This window comes from Meriones unguiculatus, chromosome 5 (assembly GCF_030254825.1).
Source record: "Meriones unguiculatus strain TT.TT164.6M chromosome 5, Bangor_MerUng_6.1, whole genome shotgun sequence".
NCBI lineage: Eukaryota > Metazoa > Chordata > Mammalia > Rodentia > Muridae > Meriones > Meriones unguiculatus.
Window position 1 is genome coordinate 14,377,787 of NC_083353.1, and position 21,985 is coordinate 14,399,771.

Sequence of the window (21,985 nt, forward strand, 5' to 3'; positions counted from 1 at the left end):
GAGGAGACAGAAATGAAGTCACTGTGACTCAGCCTGCATCCACCATGTTGGCATGGCAGAGAGGGTCCCATTAGCTTTGACCCTCTGTCACTTACTTGTCCTCAGACCTTGATGATGATGTCACCATGCAGGGCATCTCGAGTGCTTTTTATAGTGACATGCTGATTGAACATCACAGGGCTCATTCAGTGGCCACAGTCAAGGCTATTTATTCTTTCTTCTCCCCAACCCCCTTTCCCCTCTCACCATCAGACAGTATTTTAAAGCTTGTTACATGTGCACAGCATGTGTGTCGATGTCGAAGGACAACTTTCAGGACTTTTCCCTTTCCACCAGGTGGGTCCTGAGGAGTGAAATCACTCTTCAGGCGTGGAGGCGGGTGCCTTGACCTGCTGAGAATCTTCCCAGCCTATGGTCCCATTATGCTCCTAGTACCGGCCTTAAACTTGGGGACTCAAGCAGTCATGGCCCTCAGCCCCATCTTTTTGCACATGCTTGGAAGTGTCATTTGGTTATGGGAGCAGTTTGGAAGGACACTGAGGACTGGGCCAGCCACATTGGCAGGGTGTGCTCTGGCAGTTAGTGAGTAGGGTTAAAAAAAGCCAGGTCTGCAGCGTGGGGCCTCTCCTGGGGCCGCGCAGCATACAGCTGGGGGTCCAGTCATCCTTTATAATTATCTGCACTGAGTTCTGTCCTGCATCTCAACTTAAGTACATCTCTCTCTCCCTTAACATGTTTTAAAAGCCACCGTGGACCTCTGTCCCCCAGACAAGTGGCCTTTGCTGCTGATCAGCTCTGATGTTTCTTCACTCAGCATTTGGTCAGCAGCAGCTGGCCTGAGTGGTGAGGGACCTCACTTGACGGCAGGTGTGTCAGAGATGGCTGTCTGAAATGCTCATAGGTTCTTTTGTTACTGTCGTTGTTTTGAGGCAGAGTCTTACAATATACCCCTGATGCCCTCCCACCAGAGAAAATCCTCCTGCCCAGCTTAGCAGCACGAGTGAATATGAAGAGTTTCTTATTTGTGAATTTTGTTTCAAGACAGTAAACATGTCATCACAAAGATTTGTTAAAAGCACCAACCAAGTAAAGCTATTATGTATGTAGATATGTATGTATGTATGTATGTATTTCTGAGACAGGGTCTTTATACATAGCCTTGGCTATCCTGGAACTCAGAGATCTGCCTGCCTCTGCTTCTGCCTCTACCTCCCAAGTGCTGGGATTAAAGGTGTGAAATAGCACACCCAGCAAAACAATTGATGGCGGATCAAACCTCTCAGCTTCGCCCTTGAAGGTAGAAGCAAGAGGATCAGGAGTTTGAGGCCATCTCTGCTATACCCCCAAACACACTGAGTTAGAGGCTAGCCTGAGCTTCATGAGACCCTGTTTCAAAACCAAACAAAATGAAACTAAACAAAACGAAGCTAGACTCATTTGGTAAAGGGCGTTGGTCTGATGAGGTAGGGTCTCCTCTGGGCTGTGTGACCCGCGTATTTTGCAGTGGCCACTGGCATGGAACTCTTGAAATAGCTGTGGAAGGAATGACTGACAGGTGAAAGGCTGACTTAAATATTAACTGCGCTGAGGTTATGTTTGGTGGTGGAGAATGCGCTTGCGAAACCCAGAGTTCAAGCCCCACAGCAAACCAAACAGCTGTCAAAATACTATGAGCAGAAAATACCCAGCTGATCTTAACTCAGTCTGTCAGAGAACCCTTTGACTGTTTTAGGAGGGAAGCTTATTGAGTTGTTGTTCATGTTCCACTTGCAAATCTCACACTTATATCTAAACAAACAAACAAACAAACAAACCTAGATCTAAAGTACTCTGGCTTCAATGTACATGGCATGCCAGAAGGCAGAAGAAGCCAGTTCTCCAAACTCCAGGCCAGCCAGGGGCTTTATAGTAAGATCCTGTTTCAAAACAAACAAACAAACAAACAAACAAACAAACAAAAAAAGCCATTTAGATCATGTGGTGGACACACACACACACACGTTGCTATAGAGACCTTGACTTGGAATATGGAATTGTGCTTTGACTTGCAGAACAGTCGCGTACCTGCCAGTTGTTCCATTGGCCTGTGTAGGGAGCAGAAAAGGCCCTTAGTAGGTGTGTACTGCTGACATGGCCATAGGGCCCCAGAGCCTCAAATCCACGGAAGAATGGCTAATATTTTCTAACTGAAAACATAAAGAATATACAAGAGATCAGGCTACTCAAGGACAGTGTATGGAGAAATAAATGGAGGGAAGGCAGAGACAGGAGGGAGGGCAGGGGTGCAGGGACAGGAGGGAGGGCAGCTCCTGAATATACTTCTGCAGGTCTGACCAGCTTCTGTGCCCCCAGCAACCCGAGGCTATCTGCTGGCAACCAGTAGCCTCTACTGAAGACTTGGGCTGGAGGACATCACCAAGCCATTCTTCAGCTCTCTTCCTCATTCACTTGACCCTTTCTGGGTTGGCTCACTGTCTGAGGTAGACTGAAGGCACCACCATTATTATTTTTTTTTTTTGGGGGGGGTTATTTTGTTTTTCAAGGCAAGATGCCACATAGCCCAGGTTAGCCTGGATCTCAATGACCCGAGGTTGACTTTGAACTCCTTACCCTCCTGCCCCCACCTCTTAAATTCTGGGCCACAGACTGCACCACATCATGTTTATTCAATGGGTGGGGTTGAAGCCAGGGGTTTCTGAACGCAAGGCAGGTGCTAGAGCGACTGAGCTACATTGCAGCCCATGGCTTTATTTCATCTTTCCCATCCTTTCTCCAGCACCTAGATTATTTTAGCAACTTATGTGAGCTTAGCCTGTCTCTTCTTTGCCCCAGTTCACTCCCATACAAAGCTAGATTTACCTTTCTGAAAGAGCCTTCACCTTGATCAGCAATCTTCACGGCCTCACGTTCTGTGGGTAGGACCCAGTCCAGAGCCAGCCTAAGTCAGTTTCCTGTCTTTGTGTGTGTGGTGGTGATGAGAGTGGGGTGGTGTTGGATTTTCAAGACATTGCTTCACATAGCTCAGGCTGGCCTGAAACCCCATATACAGGAGAGGATCACCTTGAATTTCTGATCCTCCTGCCTCTGCCTCCCAAGTGCTGGGATTACAGGTCTGCACTACTCTTGCCGAGTTGTATTGCTTTGTTCGTATTTAATTCTGAATTGTTCAAAAGTAGCAGTGGTAGAACACTATCACTATGTAGCACCCACAAATCCAGAGTCACAGCAACATTTTTCTTTAAGTTTTACAAGTCCCCAGTAATCTTTAATATGTTAATTTGAGTTACTCCATTCCAAAGGGTAGAGCGAATTGTCTGAGGTGCATTCCAGCTTGTCCCAACAGCCTGAGACGAATACGAAATTCCTTACAATTCCTGAGTAAAGCATGCAAGCAGCAAGGCAGGTCTCATTCCTACCCATATGCTCAGGACCCCTTCACTGACCTGTGTATCTCAAGCTAACAACCTCATCAAATGTATGCAGAGTTCCTTTACATCATGCTAGTTTCTTTCTTTTTTTTTTAGATTTATTTATTTATTTTTTCATGAATATGAGTGTTCTATCTGCATTTACACTTACAAGAAGAGGGAATCAGTTCACGTTATAGAGGGTTGTGAGCCACCATGTGGTTGCCAGGAATTGAACTCATGACCTTTGGAAGAACAGACAGTGCTCTTAACCACTGAGCCATCTCTCCAGCCCCCCATGCTAGTTTCTTAAGACTTTCATTAACATTTATTTATGTGAATGCGTGTGTGTGTGTGTGTGTGAACAAAGCAGGGCTTGTGAGTGTCCATTTTCTCTTTTCAACACATGGGTTTAAGGAATCAAACCCTTTCTGGCCTCACATCAATTTAACTTCTGAAACGAAGGAAGGGGTCAGAGATCTGGGAAGATGGCTCAGCAGGAAAGGGAGCTTGCTATTAAGCTGAATGACCTGAGCTCCGTCACTGGAAGCATCCCCAAGCTTGCGGTCACCAGCCTTCACGGTAAGTGCTAAGGTCTTTACCTGTTGAATTATCTCTCGCACCTCCTTTCAGTTATGTTGGAGCATTCTAAGAGCCCTGGCCAGGGGCTGGGGCATCACTGAGTAGTGGAGCATAAGAATACACACACATGCACATGAGCTCACACACACACACACATGCACACACGTTGTCTAGTGTGGAGGCTAGCTGGCAGGAGGATTACTTGTAGACCAGAGTTTTCTACTGCACAGATCTTAGCCAGAGGGATGTACCCAGACTATGAGACCAGCTTGAGCAACATAGTAATATCCGTGTCTCAAAAGAAAACCTGAAAAAGCAATTTCACGTGCAGTGAACGAGTGCAAGAACACCAGTGCCGGCTCGCTCTTCCTCATTCAGTCCGAGGCATGCTACTGCCCACATTCAGGATGGGTCCGCCCATCTCTCCCCAGCAATCCCTCACCGGCATGCCCAAGGCCAGCCCCACCTACACAATCCCTTGTAGACATTCCTTTCCCTGGTGATGCTACGTCATGTCAGGTTGAGCACAGGTTTGCTGATCTCATGGGGGAAGATAGTATTTGATTTACTGTTTACAATTTAGGTCCAGGTTCTGTGACCTTGTTTACTTTTAGAAGGTTAAATAGCTGCAAAGGAAGCTGGCCAATACGACTCATACTAGTCATCCCAGAATTTGGGAAATGTAGGCAGGAGGAACAAGAATTCAAGGGTAGCCTCGGCTACATAGTAAATTTGACACCAGCCTGAGAGACTCAAGACTTTGTGTTTAAAACCCAACTAATCAAACTGAAAATAAATAGATATGTTACACGTAATCTTTGGAAGAGTGCAAAGATTTTCATTGAGTAGAAATGCTGACCTCAAAATTATGGGATGGCCCACAGGACGGCCACTGTTTTTATGTATGTGAATATTTGCCCGGATGTATGTATGTACACCGTGTGTGCGCTGCGCCCTTAGAGTTCGCATGAACTGGAGTCGCAGACAGTTGTCAGTCACCACGCGGGAAAGTCCTCTCCAGGCCCAGCCGATGTTCTCAGCTGCTTTGTCAGAAACCATGTTTGTGTCTAAATCAGCATACATATTCCAGCACCAATCTGTCCCCTGGATACTTTTTACATTAAGTCTACCATCCAGTCTGATCTTTCCTTCTCTGCACACATGCAGGAGCAGAGGGAAGGAGACACGACAGTGTGTCCTGTGCGGTGGTGTTCTGAGTGTGACGGTGTGTGTCACATGTGGTGGTGGTGTTCTGAGTGTTATTTAAAGGGTCAGGTCTTGCTCAGGCCCTCGGATGGTGGAAGATGCATCCATCTCTATTACATCATCTCTGCTTATCTTCCTGCCTGCGCCAATGTCATCTCCATCTCCAGCTGGATGTCTCTATCTATAGCAAGGCAACTATTGTAATACTCCCTATGTATGTGTGTGAGGTTCTGTTGTTTCCCAAAGCTCAAAATACTCTCCGAGAGGTTGGTCTAAGGCCAGGCCATGTTCTGAAAGACTTTGCGCTCTAGCTATATGTCTTCGGCTCTGCTTTGCAGTCTGTCTCACCTCTTTGCTCTAACCCACCAAGCAAAGAGGAGGCTGGCCGCTAACTACCATCCACTGCCTCGTTTGGACAGCTGTACCACGTCCTTGTTTGCAAGACAGAAATCTGCACCTGCTCTGGACACTGGCTCATTGTGTGACAGTCTGTGTGCTGCCATGGTTTAAGGCACACGCTCCACTGTCCCAGGCCCTGTACATTCTAGGCAGTGGCATGTACGCAAGAGCTAGGCAAACAGAATTTCTGTCCACAGGGGTATACAGTCTTCATGAGATAGACAAATAATAGATACTATGAAAAAATGGGCAATTTGTACAAAGTTGTGATAATCTAAATAATTTTTGGTGGGGGCTGGGGAGACAGTTCAGTCTTTAAAGCACTTACCTCACAAGTCTGAGGACTAGAGTTCAGATCCTCAGGATGTGTGTGATGCCTGCTGGGCATGACTGCCTTCCTCCAATGCCAGATCAGACATGGAGATGCGGGATCCTCAGAGCAAGCTGGCTAGCAAGACTAGCCACATCAGCGAGCTCTGGGTTTGATTGAGAGAGACCCTGTCTCAGTGAATAATGAGTAATCCAAGATGAACCCTGACATCAGCTTCAGACTTCCACATGCCCCCACCTGTGCCCGAACACATGGGTGTGCCAGCAGAGACACACACACACACACACACACACACACACACACACACACACGGAAATGGGAAAAGAAAAATAAATGAAGGCTCTCATCCTAGGCTGGCCTTGAACTGAATATATATCTGAGGATGACTGAACTCCTGATCCTTCTGCTTGTTCCTCCCAAGTGCTAGGATTACAGACATGCATTACTATGCCAGGCACTAGTTTAAAGATCTTAGCTGGTTTATTTTCTAGTCTAGAAGAGGGCAGCACTTCAGTTCAGAAAAGAGAATTAGTGTTCCTAATACCGAAAGCCCTTAAACTCTGTAGCCCTTCTGTTAAGACCTGCTTTAGTTCTTAGCATGACTAGCTTTTCTGTTAACATTCTCTGTTAACACCTGCTCTTATCTTCAGCACAACAGAAGCCATTTTGTCTGTAAGTTTCCTTTTGGGTCGTAAGGTAAAATTCAGCTCAGGTTCTCAGGATCTACCTGCCTAAGAACTTGAATAGTCTTTCACACAATTCAATACTTGTTGAACATTCTGCTTGAATTACTGATATATGTTCTACCTAAACAAATCCACGATACCCTGCTGTGTTTCTTTCTCCCAGAACACTAGGGAACTGCAAGACCAGCCAAATTAAAGGTTAGGTAGAGATGCTTTGCTTAGGTAGTCAAAATGATGTAATGCTGCCCTCCCCACACTTCCTGCACCTGGTTACCTGGTTGTTACCTGTCTACAGGTTTTTCTTATAAATTCCTGCCTTAGAAACAGACAGGCATCACAGTCTGGTTCCCAAATCCAGGCTGTGTCCCTGACCACAGCTTTTGTTCTATGCCCAATAATCTTCCATCAGTCTGAGTCTGTTGTTCCTGTGGGCAATGGGCAGCTATTCCTGAATGCTAATACTAACGGCTGATTTTCTTATGAGACCAACTTTCAACACAGAGAAGGACCAAAGCACTCAGAAACAAAACCAAGTCTGTGGACCAGGCCATTTCAAAGGCCCTGTCTTCTAAGGTGAGGACAGTGTGATGAAAACTAACCGATGGTTAGCATTTAATCATTTCAGGGTTTTTGATTAAAGGATGCAGGAACGCAAGGCAGAGGCAACATCATTATACATGAAGTTGGAAGAATCTGGCTGTTACCTTTCATTTCTTCAGTCAAATAAATGGCTTAGAATTTGATGGCATGGCACTTCAGCATGCTGACTTCTTTCTCCTTGTTTTCTCTTTCTTTGTCTCTTTGTCTCTTTTTTTGTGTGCATGTGTTCCTGTGTACATATGCATGTGTGCAGATATACATGGGGGCCAGGGTCACACACAACTGTCAACACTGGCTGTCTTCCTCAATCAATTTCTACTTTATCTTTTGAGACAGGCTCTCTCACTGAACCTGGAGTCTTCAGATTTACAGATTTATGTAGACTGGCTAGTCTGGAAGACCCAGGTATCCTCCCGTCTCCATTTCCCAGGGCCAGCCATACAGGTACTGATAAAAAGTCTACACTCAGGTTTTGTGTTGGGGCTGGAACCTGAATTCATGTTGTCAGGCTTGTATAGAAAATGCTTTACCATGACCCCCTCTGACTCTTTGTTTCTTGCTTTTGAAAACAGGGTTTTTCTATGTAGCCATGGCTGTCCTTGAACTTAAGAGATCAAGTTTAATCTGCCTCTGCCTCCCGGTTGCTGGGATTAAAGGCGAGCACCACCACACCCACCCCCTTTTTGACTTTTAATCTGTTGCAGTGGCACACACTACAAAAGCCTAGTCTGGAACAATGACCTTCTATATTTTTATTTAACAAATGAACTGATGAAGAAATATTCGTTTTATTCAAGGCCACAGTGCAGAAGTGTGTGTGCATGCATTTATGACTGTTCATCACTTTGATGCATGGGAAGACGTGTGTACATGTGTGCTTGCATACATGTTTGCATATTAATACCCTGATTGATACTCAGCATTCTGTTAAATAAGTTGAAGGCAAACCATTGGTTTATCCTTAACTTCATCATGCTGCAGCTCTATGCCAAGTTGACCTAGGAGAGAAAAGAGCCCAATTCCAACCAGGCAGCCGTCGTTGTCATAAAGACGCCTCCTGCACGGTAAGGCCTTTGTTTTGGCTTTTCTCAGCCCTTTTCCGCTGGTTAATCTGTGTTTCAGCCTTCCATCTGAGTCTGTGAACCCCTGCCTGGAGGATACCTGGAAGGGGGCACCCAAGTCCAGCTTCTCTGTTGAGCAACTTTATACCCATTATATACAGATATTTAAGCATATCTGTGAATCCGGGAACCCCACCTGCATTAGAATAAAAAGCAAAACAAAACCACTTCTGTCTAGTGGAATCTGCTGGAAATTCCTCAGCAGGCCCTGCGGCCTGAGCCACCTGTGAGGCAGAAAAGCCAGAGTAGGACCTAAGACATGTGTCTCCCCAAGGCACACAGGCTTGGGCAGCCACAGGAGCCAGCCCCCACCCCATCGTGGATTACTTTCCTTCACTTCCTGCTTGCTTTCTGCCTCTCCACCTTGGCCACAATTCTGGATAAAGACAAAATGTTTAGTCCTGGGGTTTCAGCCAGGACAGAGGAGTCCAGCCAACTGCACCCTCTGTGCTCAGCTCGGCCGTGGACACCGCTGAGCACAGCCCTCCAGAGCCAGATCTGCTGCTTACAGGATGCTGTGCAGGGTCTCCTGAGACTGAATCCTTCTGGTCAAGCTGGGCAGCTCGGACCATACAGCGCACAGCTAAAACAGATGCTGAAAGATCACTGCTTCCCGATTAGACAAGGCTAGCCTGGACTTGTCTGGAAAGCCCCTGTTAAACACCTCAGGGTTTCATAATTGGTAGAAATGGTGTGTCTAGCAGCACTGTTTCAGTCAGGGCTAATTCACAACCACAACAGGATTTAAGAAGAGAAAATTAAACACAAAAAAGTAACAATAGTGGGCATGCTGGGTGTGGTGGCACACGCCTGTGATCCCAGCACTGGAGGCAAAGCCAGGCGGGTCTCTGCAAGTACATCTGAGGCCAGTCTAGACAGCCCAGGCCACAGAGAGAACCGTCTCAAGAAAGAAGCAAGAAAATAATCTGCACAAAACAAAAAACCCAGGACTCTAGGTGCTCGCTTCTGCAGCACATATACTAAAATTGGAGGGATACCAACATTAGAATGGCCCCTGCGCAGATGGCACACAACTTCATGAGGCGCTCCATATTTTTGATGCTCAATCCTCATTCAGAAAGGCAAATGTGATAGACATTGGAAGGAGGTGAAAACAAGGAACAAGATAGGAGCCTACCACAGAGGGCCTATCTGCCCTCTGGGCATTAAAGTAGATGATGAGACTCATAGCCAAACTGTGGGCAGAGTGCAGGGAATATCATGGAAGAAGGGGGAGATAGAAAGACCTGGAGGGGACAGGAGCTCCACAAGGAGAACGATAGAACCAAAATATCTGGGCCCAGGGATCTTTTCTGAGACTGATACTCCAACCAATGACTATGTATGATATAACCTAGAACCCCTGCACAGATGTAGCCCATGGCAGCTCAGTCTCCAAATGGGCTCCGTACTAAGGAGAACAGGGACTGTCTCCGACATGAACTCAGTGACTGGCTCTTTGATCACCTCCCCCTGAGGGGGGGATCAGCCTTACCAGGCCACAGAGTAAGACATTGCAACCAATCCTGATGAGACCTAATACGCTAGGGTCAAATGGAAAGGGAGAAGGACCTCCCCTATCAGTGGACTGGGGAAGGGGCATGGGAGGAGATGAGGGAGGGAGGGAGGATGGGATTGGGAGGGGATGAAGGTGGGAGCCACAGCTGGAATACAAAGTGAATAAAATGTAATAAATATATTGGGAAAAAAAAAAAGACTCTAGGGTGTGGATTTACAAGACTTCTGTAAAAAGCCAGATAGTATTTGGGGGTTCTGGGCAAGAGTCACACTCAAGGATATCACACAACACAAAATATTTTCACAACATTTTTATTGATAAAATGGATGCATGTTTTAAAAACTGTCTTGTTTATTTATTGCGTGTTGGTTCTATAGGGGATGGGTGCATGTATGTCACACGTGGAGGTCAGAGAGCAACTTGGGGTAACTGGCTCTCTATCCTCCCACCACTCGGGACCAGGGATTGAATGCAGGTAGGCTTGGCAACAAGTGCTTCCACCCACTGAGCCACTCACCAGGCCCACAAGCATACACTTTAAAATACAATTCAATTAATGAAGGCATCTCCACTTGGTCTAGTTGAGATTCAAATACAAGAACCACAGTCAGCTCAAGACCACCCAGCAGGTGGCTGGCTGTGACCCGCAGGTGGCTTGCCTGGGGCAAAATGGGTGGGGCTGAGGAGGCACAACTCAGAGCTTAGGGTCCTTTCCCCACACTGTGGATGGAACTGGGTCACACCGCCCACCAACAAAGACATTTGCCGAGCCACTTAGGCTCCAGGTGGGCCCCTCTTTCTAGCACTTCTGCATTTTTTGTTACCAGAAAAGGGCAAACCAGGCAAAGGGGAGGAAAGACCCCCTTTTCTGAGTGTACTCTACAATGACCTTCTAGTGCCCTCTACTGGAAGAGAATAAAAAAACAAGTAGTAAAAGCAGATCTGTGCATAAAGGATGCAACTGGTCTACTGGAAAAGTCTGATGTGAAAGAAAATTCTAAATAAGAACAGCACACCGCAAGAGCTGGGCGCCCGGGATCAAACTCAGTTACGCCAGGCTTGGTGGCAAGCATCAGAAGAGGATTTGCACTGGGGCTGGGATGTAGCTCAATGAGAGCACTTGCCTACCACAACCAAGGCCCTGGATTAAATCCTCAGTCAGGCATGGGGGGGGGGGGGGCGGCAGGGGGAGAGCATGCAGCTTGATCAGTAGAGATCACAATTCTTTTCTTGTCTTCTTTTGGTCTTTATCATCAGTAGAGCGGCTGAGCGCTGACACGAAGGCGTGAAAGTCAGATTGGCAGCAATAGCAAAGGTAGCAGCAGCTTGTCCACGGTGTTTTTCATGGTCACAATGATGGTTAAGAATGTGGCTAAAATTTCCAGAGTGGCCAAACAATAGAAAGCAAAGGTACCACAGCCAACAAAAGCCATAGAAGGGCAAGTGGGCCCTGATCACAGGCAGAGTTTCAGGGAGATGCCAGCTGTCTAAATACCCGTCTTCAGAACTGCAGTCATGCCGTGTTACACGAGTTGAGCATTCAAATACAAGGAAGGCCTGCTTGCTGGGGCTGGCAGCTCCTGCTTGCTGCTATTTGGAGCCAAGGGTACAGCAGTTGCCAAGTGCCAGCTAGGGCCTGTGGAGGTAAAAGCCCAGGGCAGAACATCTCCAGCCTCAGTGCCTATATCTGTCTTGATTGACTGGCTTCTAAAGCCCGGCCACCTCAGGTTTGTGGCTGAGAGTCCTGTCCAAAGGCCTTGGGCACTGAAGGGTCTGTCACTACCATGCTGGATCCCCGAGCTTCTACAGCAGTAGAGCAAATGGACCACAGCAGCCATCTGCTGGCTAATTGCTTGGAGGTCATTTAATCCATCCTTACCAACAGAATCTTGGGACCCCAAATACCCAAACATCAGCAGCAACTGCCCAAGATGGCTTCATCCCACAAATCCCACTCCTCTGCTCTCCTTTCTCTGCAGGGCCAACGTTGGCCTTTGTTGGGGTCTCTCCCACCACGACGGCTCTCCTTTCTGTTCTTCACCTTCTCTGTACCTGCTGGCTCTGCTGAGGGCTTCCCTCTGCTGAGGCCTTCTCTGCGTGAACCCCTCCCTCTGCGGTGTTTCCCCTTGGGCACCCTTGGCTCCTCACTGATGGCTCCTCCTTCCTGCTGGCACTGTGTCCCCTCCTTTCTGTCTTGACTGACTGGCTGGGTTCTCTGATGATGTTTTAGAGATCCCACTCTCTGTCTGCAGTGAGGTGCTGGGTTTTCCGCAGTCAGCCTTTCATACTCAGTGGAGGATCTGGGGTGCTTTCTTAACCACAGTGGTGGCCCCAGCACTGGCGCTCCAGAGCGGACACAGCGAAGAGGGTCCTCTGCTAGTGTTCCGAAGCAGACCCTTGGATGTAAGCCTCTGGCTTTCTGTTTCCTAACAAAATCTTCAAGCTCACGTTCAAAAGAGTCGTTGGGCTGAGACTTTTCCATTACACTGACCATGAATGTATTTTTCTAGAGAAAAATGGGAGGGGGGGCTTCTATTAATGCATCATTTTACTGACGACATCTTCTCTATCCTAAGGAAGTGTATCATGTTACTTACTGTACAGTAAATACTGCGTAGTCACCTATGTTGGACATGAGTACTTTTGACATAGACTGGGGATAGGAAAGTATAATGGAGGAGGACAGTATTGCTCTTCTTCGATTTTGTTTTTAACTTGAAAAATTTTAAATTATGTCTATGAGTGTGAGTAGGAATTTGTGCATGGGGCTCCGATGGTGTCAGATCCTCCTAGATCTCACAAGTGTTGTGAGTCACCTGATTAGGTTCTGGGAACCAAACTTGGGTCCTCCCCTAGAGTAGTACATCCTCGACTGCTGAGCCATCTCTCAAGCCTGCTTTTTCTTTTTTAACATGGTGACTTGGTCCTACTAACCTTAGCTAGCCTAGAACTCAGCATGTGGAACAGGCTAGCCTCAAACCTGTGTTCCTTCTGTCTCTGTCTCCAGAGTGCTGGGGTTACAAGCACCTGTCATAGCTAGTGAGAAATGAGTTTTATTACTGTAAATGTTAGGCTCTAAATATATATACTAAACGGAATACATAGCAGTGTGTTTGTGTGTCTGCGCACACATGCATGCACGCCTGCCTCCTGCTTGTGTGTATGCTCATTTACGTGCAGCTGTATATGTGTGCAGGCCAGAGGCTAAACTCAGGCATTCCTCAGGAGCCTGTGTTTTGAGACAAGGTCTCTCAGTGTGACCTAGGCTTGCCCATTAGGCTAGGATGACTGGCCAGTGACCCTCAGGAATCTTCTGTATCCACACCCTCAGCACAGGGGTTACACATGTGCCACAGCACCCAGCTTTTTCTGTGGAAATCAAACTTTGGTCCCCATATTTGCCCTGCAAGTACTTCTCTGTCTAAATCACCATCACAGCCCACAGGTAACACACACTAATGGGTACGAGGCTTATCAATGGTTGTGGAAGGTGTAAAATTCAGACAATTTGGTCTAAAGATGATTCAGCAGTGGAGAGCTGCTTTTGCCGAGGACCATTCAGTTCCATGCATCCACATGGTGGCTCATAGCCACCTGTGAATCTAGACACAGGGGATCTAATGCCCTCTGCTGGCCTCTGCAGGCACTGCATGCACATGATAGATACACTGGGGAGGCAGAGGCAGGCGGATCTCTGTGAGTTCGAGGCTAGCATGGTCTACAGAGTAATTCCAGGATAGCCAGGGCTACAGAGAAGAATCCTGTCTTGAAAAACCAGAAACCAAACCAAACCAAAACAAGACATAGCAAACCAAAAACCCCAAACAAACAAAACCACAAAACCAAAAAGGGACTATCGTGCAACTAAAGTGAGCTGAACTCAAGCTGCTGCAGGCAGTTAGTCCCAGCACTTGCCAGGTGACCACCAAGCAGGTGATCTTCATGAGTTCAAGGCCAGCCTGGTTTACACAGCAAATTCCAGGCCAGCCAATGCTATCTATATAATGAGGCCCTGTCAAAACAAAAACACAAACAAACAAAAAAAGAGTACTAGAATGAGGACTAGCAACATTCAATGGGACACCGTTGGCCTATTCTGAAAACCTGACTGTATTTTACTGTATGATTTTGTTTCCATTTAGCTAAGGTAACTTGACTGCTCTAACAGAAAGCCTGTTGTAGCGGCGGTATGTGCCATACGACCTAAGCTCTGCTACTCTACCCTCTTGAGCTAGCTGTTTCTCTATTACAAACAGCTACAGACGCTATAAATGCATGAAGTCAGATTTGTCATGCTGGCTTCATAGTTAGTCTCCTTTTCCCAAAACAATATATAGTCACGGGCCACATAACACTTTGGTCAAGGACGGTATCCGTCTATAAGACAGTGGCCCCATGAGACTGTATGGCTGGGTCAGTGGGTGGCTCAGCAGGCAAAGGCACTCACTGACAAGCCTGACGATCTCCGTTAAATCGCTGAGACCTACAAGCTGTCTTCTGACCTTCACATGTGCCCTGTAGTACCCGTGTGAGTACTCGTCCATACACACAATGTAATAATTTTTTTTTTTAATGAAAATCTCCTTAAAACAAAAAGGGATTGTGTTGCTGAGTGAGTACACAGCTGTCTTGGTTGGAGTACAAGCATGTCGGCCTAACATTTCTCAATAAATCAGTCACTGCTAAGCAATGCACAGCTATATTAAGATCCACTCTCTATTTCTACGGATGGATGCAAGTAAGGAGGCTGCCTGGCATGCTTGAGCCAGTCTGAAATGCGCTTTTCAACCAAATCTCTGTGTCATGGGGTATATAGTTCAAAGCCAGAAGGCAGGTCTGGGGTCAAGACCCTCATTCTTGGGAAGTTCTGACTCCCTAACTCTAAAACAGATATAGGGGCTGAAGTTCCCACCATGGACTGAGCAATATCCCCAGCCTTGGGTTTTGTTTTTTCTGTGGGGAGATTGAAACTGAGTTCAGATTTTGCTGAGGTGAAAGAATTTTTGAGTGGCCCCAAGTTGTTTCTTCAATTCGGAAAGATGAAGATTGAACTTTTGACAGCAAAGTCCTTTGTTAGAATGGAAAGGAGGTTAGCACTCCGGTGCCCTAAGAACGGTGCCAAGGAAAAAAGACAGTGTCCATCCACAGGCAGGAGGCTTTCTGAAAGCTGGAGTGTGGCTGGGTTATACTTCCTAATCCTACTCTGGGCCTCTCTGAGCAGGCCACAGGTCAGGATGACTTAGGCGTCAGCCCGGTCGTGTGCTCAAGTGTCAGCTTGCTTGACTGTCAACTCCGTATGTGGCAGTATGCTGTGCTATGAGTCAAGCTGGTATTTTATGGTCTGTTTCTGTATACAATCCATTTGCTGGAGTTACTCTGAGCCAGGTACAGATGGGAGCATCTGACTGTGTATGATGGTCAGATAATACAGAATCTTTGACCTCTCCCCCCCAAAAAAATGCAAAACAATGGCTGGGGGTGTAGCTTGGTGGAGAAGTGCGATGTCCAGAGTTTGATCTCTAGCACTCCCTCCCAGAGCAAAGCAATCCTGATTAACAGGAAGGCCCAGGTTTTACTGGAAGAGGATGAGAGGGTGACATTAGACAGCATGGCTATGCTCACTTCTTCCCCTAGACACTGGAAGAAAATAGAGGCACCACGGGCTTCACCAAGTCTGGCTTGTTTACCTACTCATGGAGTTTACCTACTGCCCTCCATTTTGTGTATCTGTAATTCAAACCCCCTCACATTTTTTTTTTATTGCATTTATTTTTATTTTGTGTGAAGACAGATGTAGAAGAATGTGAACTCAGAACATGGCTGTTCTGGCAACAGATCACATCCAAAGACCTTCTAGGTACATGTGATCTGCCCAGAATACAGACACCCCTTTAATACAAGAGACAGAGGTAAGCAGATCCGAGTTCAAGGCCAGCTCAAATTTCAGATAAAGAAAAGCTTAGGTCCAGGCGTGGTGGTACACGCCTTTAATCCCAAGTAATGAAGGTAAAGTTCGTTTGTAAAAGGAGGCACCCATGTTTAAAAGTGATGTCTAAATTGAGTGGCAGAAACAGTGATGAACAAAAGAAAGAATTGACAGAATAGGATACACCCCACTCTCAAGAGAAGAGAGAGGAAAGGGAAGCTACTTAAGGGGCAGTGAGAAAGGAAAAAGGAGTAATTACCAGGGCAGTAATAGGTTGCAGAGAGAGAACTCAGGTGAAGACAAATGAGCTAGAGAAAGAGAAGGAGCTAGAAGATTAGAGCAGATTGCTTGAGTTAAGTTTGAGGCCAAGCAGAGCAATTCAGAGGCCGAGAGAAAACCAGATTGAATAAGTCAGCTAGGAGAGGAAGTTGAGCAGGAACAGCTGAGTTAAACCAGCCAGCCCAGATCTCAGAAAGAACAAGAAAGGCTGAGCTTATTCAGCAATAAGTCTCAAGCCTTTGTGTTCAAAGTCCCTAACCAAGTACACCAAAAGATTACTCAAGTCCTAAGGCTTGGTTGGAATGCTACCTCTGCTTTGATGATCTCCGTGTCACCCCTCAGGTGTCTTCTGCATGATCATCCCCAAAGCAACCAGCACCAGGGAGGCAGAGGCAGGATTCTGAGCCTGGCTAGTGAGTCTAGCCTTGGCTATAATTACAAACAACTGACTCCAACTGGTCCTTTCTCCCCAGCTCCCTGCTGCTGTTGGTGTTTCTCTCACCTAGTCCACAGAGCAAGAGCTAACTAACATCTGGTACACAGGCACGCAAAGTCCTCACCAGCCCTCACCACTGTTTCCTCACACTATCCAGGTATGCCTGGTGTCAACTAGGTGCTTCACAAAGAAACTGGTGAAGAAAGGCCCTGACCTAGCCCTACATGTTGAGGTCCCCTAGAAACCCCAGATCAAAGGAGCCCACTCTTCCACTCCCAGCCTTCCCTTGTACCTGAGCCATGCTCCTTAATGATGCTCCAAAATGCCGCCAAACAGCAGTGAAGGAGAAACACGTTTGAGTCCGTTCCTATAGTTCACTGAGAAAAACTGCACACACCAGGTGGATCCCTGGCCTCCTGAAGCTTACGAGCCTTTGGGGTCATTAACACGTAAGACCCTTAAGTACCACAAAGCCCCGGTGTCAACCTGGCTAGAACCTCTGCCGTAAGGGCCTCACGTTGGGTTGCAGAGTTCCAGTGAGCTCCGGAAGACTAGCAGATTCCCAGCGGCTCTACTAATTGCTCCGCCAGGCTGGAAGGCAGAAGTAGAAAGTCACGCCTCTTCCTTTGTCTGGGTCTGGTGTTTCCGCCTTCTCAACCGGTAGTTCACCTAGGAAATAAATCCAAGGTTTCGGTGTAAACCTTAAAGGGATTGGGGAACGCCCTCAATTGATATCACTGCCTTCGCACAAAAACCAGAATGTAAAAAAAACTAGTCAATCCTGTTTGGAGTTTATCTGAAAAGGGTAAACAAAATATCCCATTTTTAGCATACCCCACTCCCCCTACTCCTACCAAACATCTTCCCTTCCTCCTCATCTTTCTACTTTTTGAGACTGAGTGTTGCGGGGTTCACTTAAATCCGACAAAACTCAAACGCCAGGTCAACGCAGATGACAAAAATTTATTGTAATCAAGCCTCTACTACTGGAGCAGGACCGAGGAACAGACTTGGGAGCTGAACATGACCTTGAGGGACGTTGTACAGCATATTTAAAGGCTAAAACCATAAATCAAGGGGGAGTGGGGTAGGCTGGTTGAGCAAGGGAGTGTCTATCAATCAGGATAGGAGTAGGTTCCTGGGCCTGGAAACATGAACTTGGTTTGATGCTGTCAGAAAGATGGAGAAGTTGTCCTTGTGATGTCTGGACTTAGTCAACTATTTCCTTACAAGTTGTCCTTGAGATGTCTGGGCTCAGGCAGCTGTTTCCTTACAACAGAAGCTGTTCAGCTATTGAAAAGTCCCCAGCTCCTCTAGGGCCTGGGACCTTGAACTTTGTCTCTCCCTATGGTTAAATGGAGTCTGAAAACGAAATGGTAGCACTTAGAATAAGATCCTCTTGCTTGTTCCAAAAAGGTGGTCTTCAAATTCTGTATGGAGGGGGACCCTGAACTCCTTCCGGGTTTTTCTCACTCTACTTCTTGAGTGTTGGGATTACTGGCCAGAGCCAACGTGGATTTATATGACACTAGGGAGTGAGCCCAGAGCTTTGAGGGTACCTGCTACGTAAGCATTCTTATCAGCTGAACTACATACAATCCCTAATGTTGTGAAAGTAATTTTTATTTCCCTAAGGTAGTTGTAGTCTTGGAGGCTTACTGCCTCTGTCTGCTAACCTAGGCCTAGTCCTAGAAGCTTCTAGCCTTTGTATAATCTAATCTAGGCCTAGTATGTTTTCAGCCTCTGAGACTGGTTGAAGCCTGGAATATCAAAGTCTGCTTTGAGACACAACTGCAGCTTCTTCAGCTTCCATTTTGTGTCTTAGGTGAAATTAAGTTCAAAAAAATTAAACTTTTCAACTTTGCTTCTTAGAAGTGGTTGTTCATAGCTGGCGCTACAGACCCTGCCAGAGGGTCGAGCTGACCTGATATTTTACTGTAATTCAATAGTGTCATAGCTCATGCTTTATTTTCTCTTCACGTGGTTGCGCCTTCTTCTCTACACACCTGGCTACACTTTAGATGTACTCTAGAAGATCCTAAGCCCTATCTCACTTACCTCATTTAGGACCAGTCGACTCAAAGGTTAGCTGATAATACTTAGCCAAAAAAAACGTAATACTGCTTTATAAAGTTAGCCAAAATGGGTTACTGCCTTCTCCATGTCTTTTGCATTTGGTTCTTTCTAGTAAAACCCTCCTGTGAGACCTAGTCAATGTCACAGTTAGGCTCCAGAGTTCTTTGGTGTGTCCCTGGTCTGATCAGTCTTGGGGTGTTGTGTTCAGTATTTGATAAACCATTCATATCTGAGACCAGAGTCCGAGAGGGTGTGCAGCTATTCTTACACTAGAACAAGACTTGCTGCTGAATATGCTCATCCTTTCTAGTTCTTTCTGAACTCTGGCTGGCTGGTTCAACTCAGCTATTCTGGCTCAAACTCCTCTCCAAGCTGATTGGTTCAAACTGGCTTCTTTCTTGGTCTGTGAGTGAAATTGCTCTGCTTGGCCACATACTAACTTTAGCAATATGTTCTAATCTTCTAGCTTCTTCTCACTCTCTGGCTCATTCTATTTTCACCTGTGTCTAGCTTGTTCTCTCTACAACCTGTCTCTGTACAATTCTCCCAGTAAAAACTGCCTCTGAATTCCACGACCTGAACTGCCAAGAACTCAATTCCACTGCACTGCCTCTCAACTCACTAACTCAACCAAACTGCCTGAACAGTACTGACTAGAATTCAGACATCTGCATGCCTCTGTCTCCTGGATTAAAGGCGTGTCTGCATTCCAGCTCGATCACAAAGAGCTTCAATGTCTTGAGATGTGATTTCTTGCCAGAGCAGCCATGTTCAGAATTAAAATTCCTCTACTAATGCTGTACTTTGAAAAATATTGTCAAATCCAGCAGTCAGTCTTACAGAGATAATGTTTTTTATTCATCTTTTGCGTCATAATTACCAACTATTATAGAATCTAGTGGCTTTCATGATGACATTGTTATTTACACCTAAGTCATAATCTGATTCACTCTTATCTGCGGATGCCATTCTAGGGATGAAACACTTTGACTTCAGAACAAGCTGTGCTCAGGACAAGGTTACCTCTGTCTTCTTTACCTTGTCAAAAGAGTTAATCCTGACAGACCCTAGTTTCAAAGTGTCAATGGCAGTAGAGGATGGGTGAGTGGTCATGCTTGGCCACTTCTGACCCAAGGCAAGACTGTCATTGCCTGGGGTCAGACTACTGCTAGACACAGTAAATCCCAACTGCAACTACTTTAGGACACTGACACTGAGACACTGCTTGATGGCCAGCCCAGCCTTTCCTTCTCAGTCTAACAAGAGCAGCCCTCCTGCCCACTGTGGCTGTACCACAGCATAGCTCTACAAAGAGTTCTTCTGTCTTCCATGAATTACTCATATCCCATGTCTCTGACCCCTTGCTGCTGTCCTGCCCACCCATCCTTTTCCTTTTTGTAGTAGTCTTTGGATTTTCAGGTTATCTTTGCTTTGGTTTCTTTAAAAAACAAAACAAAACAAAACTGAATTCAAGTAATAAGCACAAGTTACAAAAGAGGATATAAGGGTAATTGTTTTTCTAGTTTTAACTCTGCCTTGATTTTGTTTGATTTTGGTGGAGGATAAATGTATAAAAATATTTTTGATAGTGAAAATGTAAATTTCATTATGAATTTGCAAAGCTTCTGTTCCAAATGGCTACTCCAATTGTATAGAAGTTTATTGAGTTGTACAGTTTTTGTGCCTGGTTAATTTTGATGTGTGATTTTTTCCATCTTCTATTATAATAAAGTTTCAGAAATTAAAAATAAAATTGAAAGTGTGTTATATTGCCAGGCGTGGTGGTGCAGGCCTGTAATCCCAGCACTGGGGAAGCAGAACAGATGGATCTCTGTGAGTTCAAGGCCAACCTGGTTTACAAAGCTGGATAGTCAAGGCTACTCAGAGAAACCCTGTATCAAAAAACAAACAAACAAAAAATGTGTGTTATATTTACTTGTGTATGAATGTGAGTACACACATACCATAGTGTGCTTGTGGAAGTCAGAGAATTTGCAGGGGTCTTTCCTTCTACCATGTGGGTCTTTGGGATTGAATTTGGGTCATCAGGTTTGTTGGCCAGTGCTTTTACCAACTGAGCCATTTTCCAGGAATTGGTTTCTAAAACAGGTCTTATTCTGAAGCCCAGCGTGGCCTAGAACTCACTGTGAAGCACAGCTGACCTTGCAATTGCAGCAGTCCTCCTGCTTCAACTTCCTAAATACAGGGATTAGAAATACAGCTCTCGTAATCCAGTGTGTTCCCTTCATTCCTATAGCCAGAGCCATTCTGATCAAAGTTGGAAAAAATCTGTCACTTTGATTTTTCTTTCCCTGATGGCTAAAGATAGTGAATATTTTTCCTTACATATTATTGTTCGTTTGTGTTTATTTTGAAAAGTACTTCTTAAATCAGTTGCCTATTGGCTAAATCACTCATTCTTTTGTTGTTGAAAAACATTTTTCAGAATGGGTTTACTCTGTAGTCCAGGATGGCCCCAGATGCATAGTCTTTTTGCTGTAGTCTTATAAGCATTGGGATTAAAGCTGTGCTGCTGAAGAGGTTAAGTTAGCCTGGGTATAGTTAGCCTGAGTATAACTCCATTTTGAAATAAAGAGCCATCTTGACTGGGAGTTGAATTCAGGTACCAGGAAATATCACAGAATGTACACCTGGCAGAGAACAAAGTTAACTCTCCTAGCAACAGCTTCCAGGAAATATCACAGAATAAATACTTCATAGAAAATAGAGACAATTTCCCTGGCAATAATCAATGAGAATCGGTTGAGAATTGAGTGGGAAAATTCTCTCCAATGTTTCAGATATAGTTTAAAAGAATAGCCATTGTGATCATATATCTTAAGTAATTGTGCCTCAGAGAGGCATATGTCTTAGGTAATTGTGATTCTGAGAAGGTCACCTTGCCCCTCTAACTTACCTAATTCTGTAACGTCAAGGCATATTACTCCCCTCCCCCCCGTTTGCTGTCATAGAAACATGTGTCCCCCTGTTTGCTGTCATGGAAACCCCCTCATCATAGACTTTCCCTTTAAAAACACTGCTCACTTAGGGCTCGAGGTCCCATTTTTCTACTGCTGCCTCACTGAGACTTGGGTCCCAAGTTCAATTGCTCTCGTAATAAAGCTCTCTTGCTATTGCATTGAGTCATCTCCTAGTGGTCTCTGAGGGTCGCATGAACCTGACATTACATTGCCACCATGCCTGACTTTGAATTCTTTTAATTTTCTGGTCATTAATCTTCTATGGGATGAATAGCTGGCAAAGATGTTCTCATTCTATAGGTTTTGTATTTACTTCATGAATAGCTTCTTTCCTTATGCAGATTCTCTAAAATTTGATATAGTCTCCTTTGCCAATTCTAGCTTCCCTCCCCTCCAACTAATAAAGTTCTATTCTGAAATCATTTCCTCCACAGAG

General features: G+C 45.7%; 1 protein-coding gene and 1 non-coding gene across 2 annotated transcripts; one reads left to right on the forward strand and one right to left on the reverse strand.

Annotated features, from left to right (window-relative positions):
• The first annotated feature begins 9,288 nt into the window (after window positions 1-9,288).
• On the forward strand, window positions 9,289-9,390 carry LOC132654405 (U6 spliceosomal RNA). Its single transcript, XR_009592059.1, has one exon. It is a non-coding gene; the product is annotated as a U6 spliceosomal RNA (small nuclear RNA).
• Window positions 9,391-11,588: 2,198 nt separating this feature from the next.
• On the reverse strand, window positions 11,589-12,333 carry LOC110562257 (lysine-rich coiled-coil protein 1-like). Its single transcript, XM_021658971.2, has one exon. It carries the CDS (start codon window positions 12,331-12,333, stop codon window positions 11,764-11,766), a length of 570 nt encoding a protein of 189 aa, XP_021514646.1. The 3' UTR covers window positions 11,589-11,763.
• Window positions 12,334-21,985: the final 9,652 nt, after the last annotated feature.

Excerpts from the sequence above, each read along its gene's own strand:
- LOC110562257 (XM_021658971.2), bottom strand. The coding sequence starts at position 12,333 with ATGGAAAAGTCTCAGCCCAACGACTCTTTTGAACGTGAGCTTGAAGAT.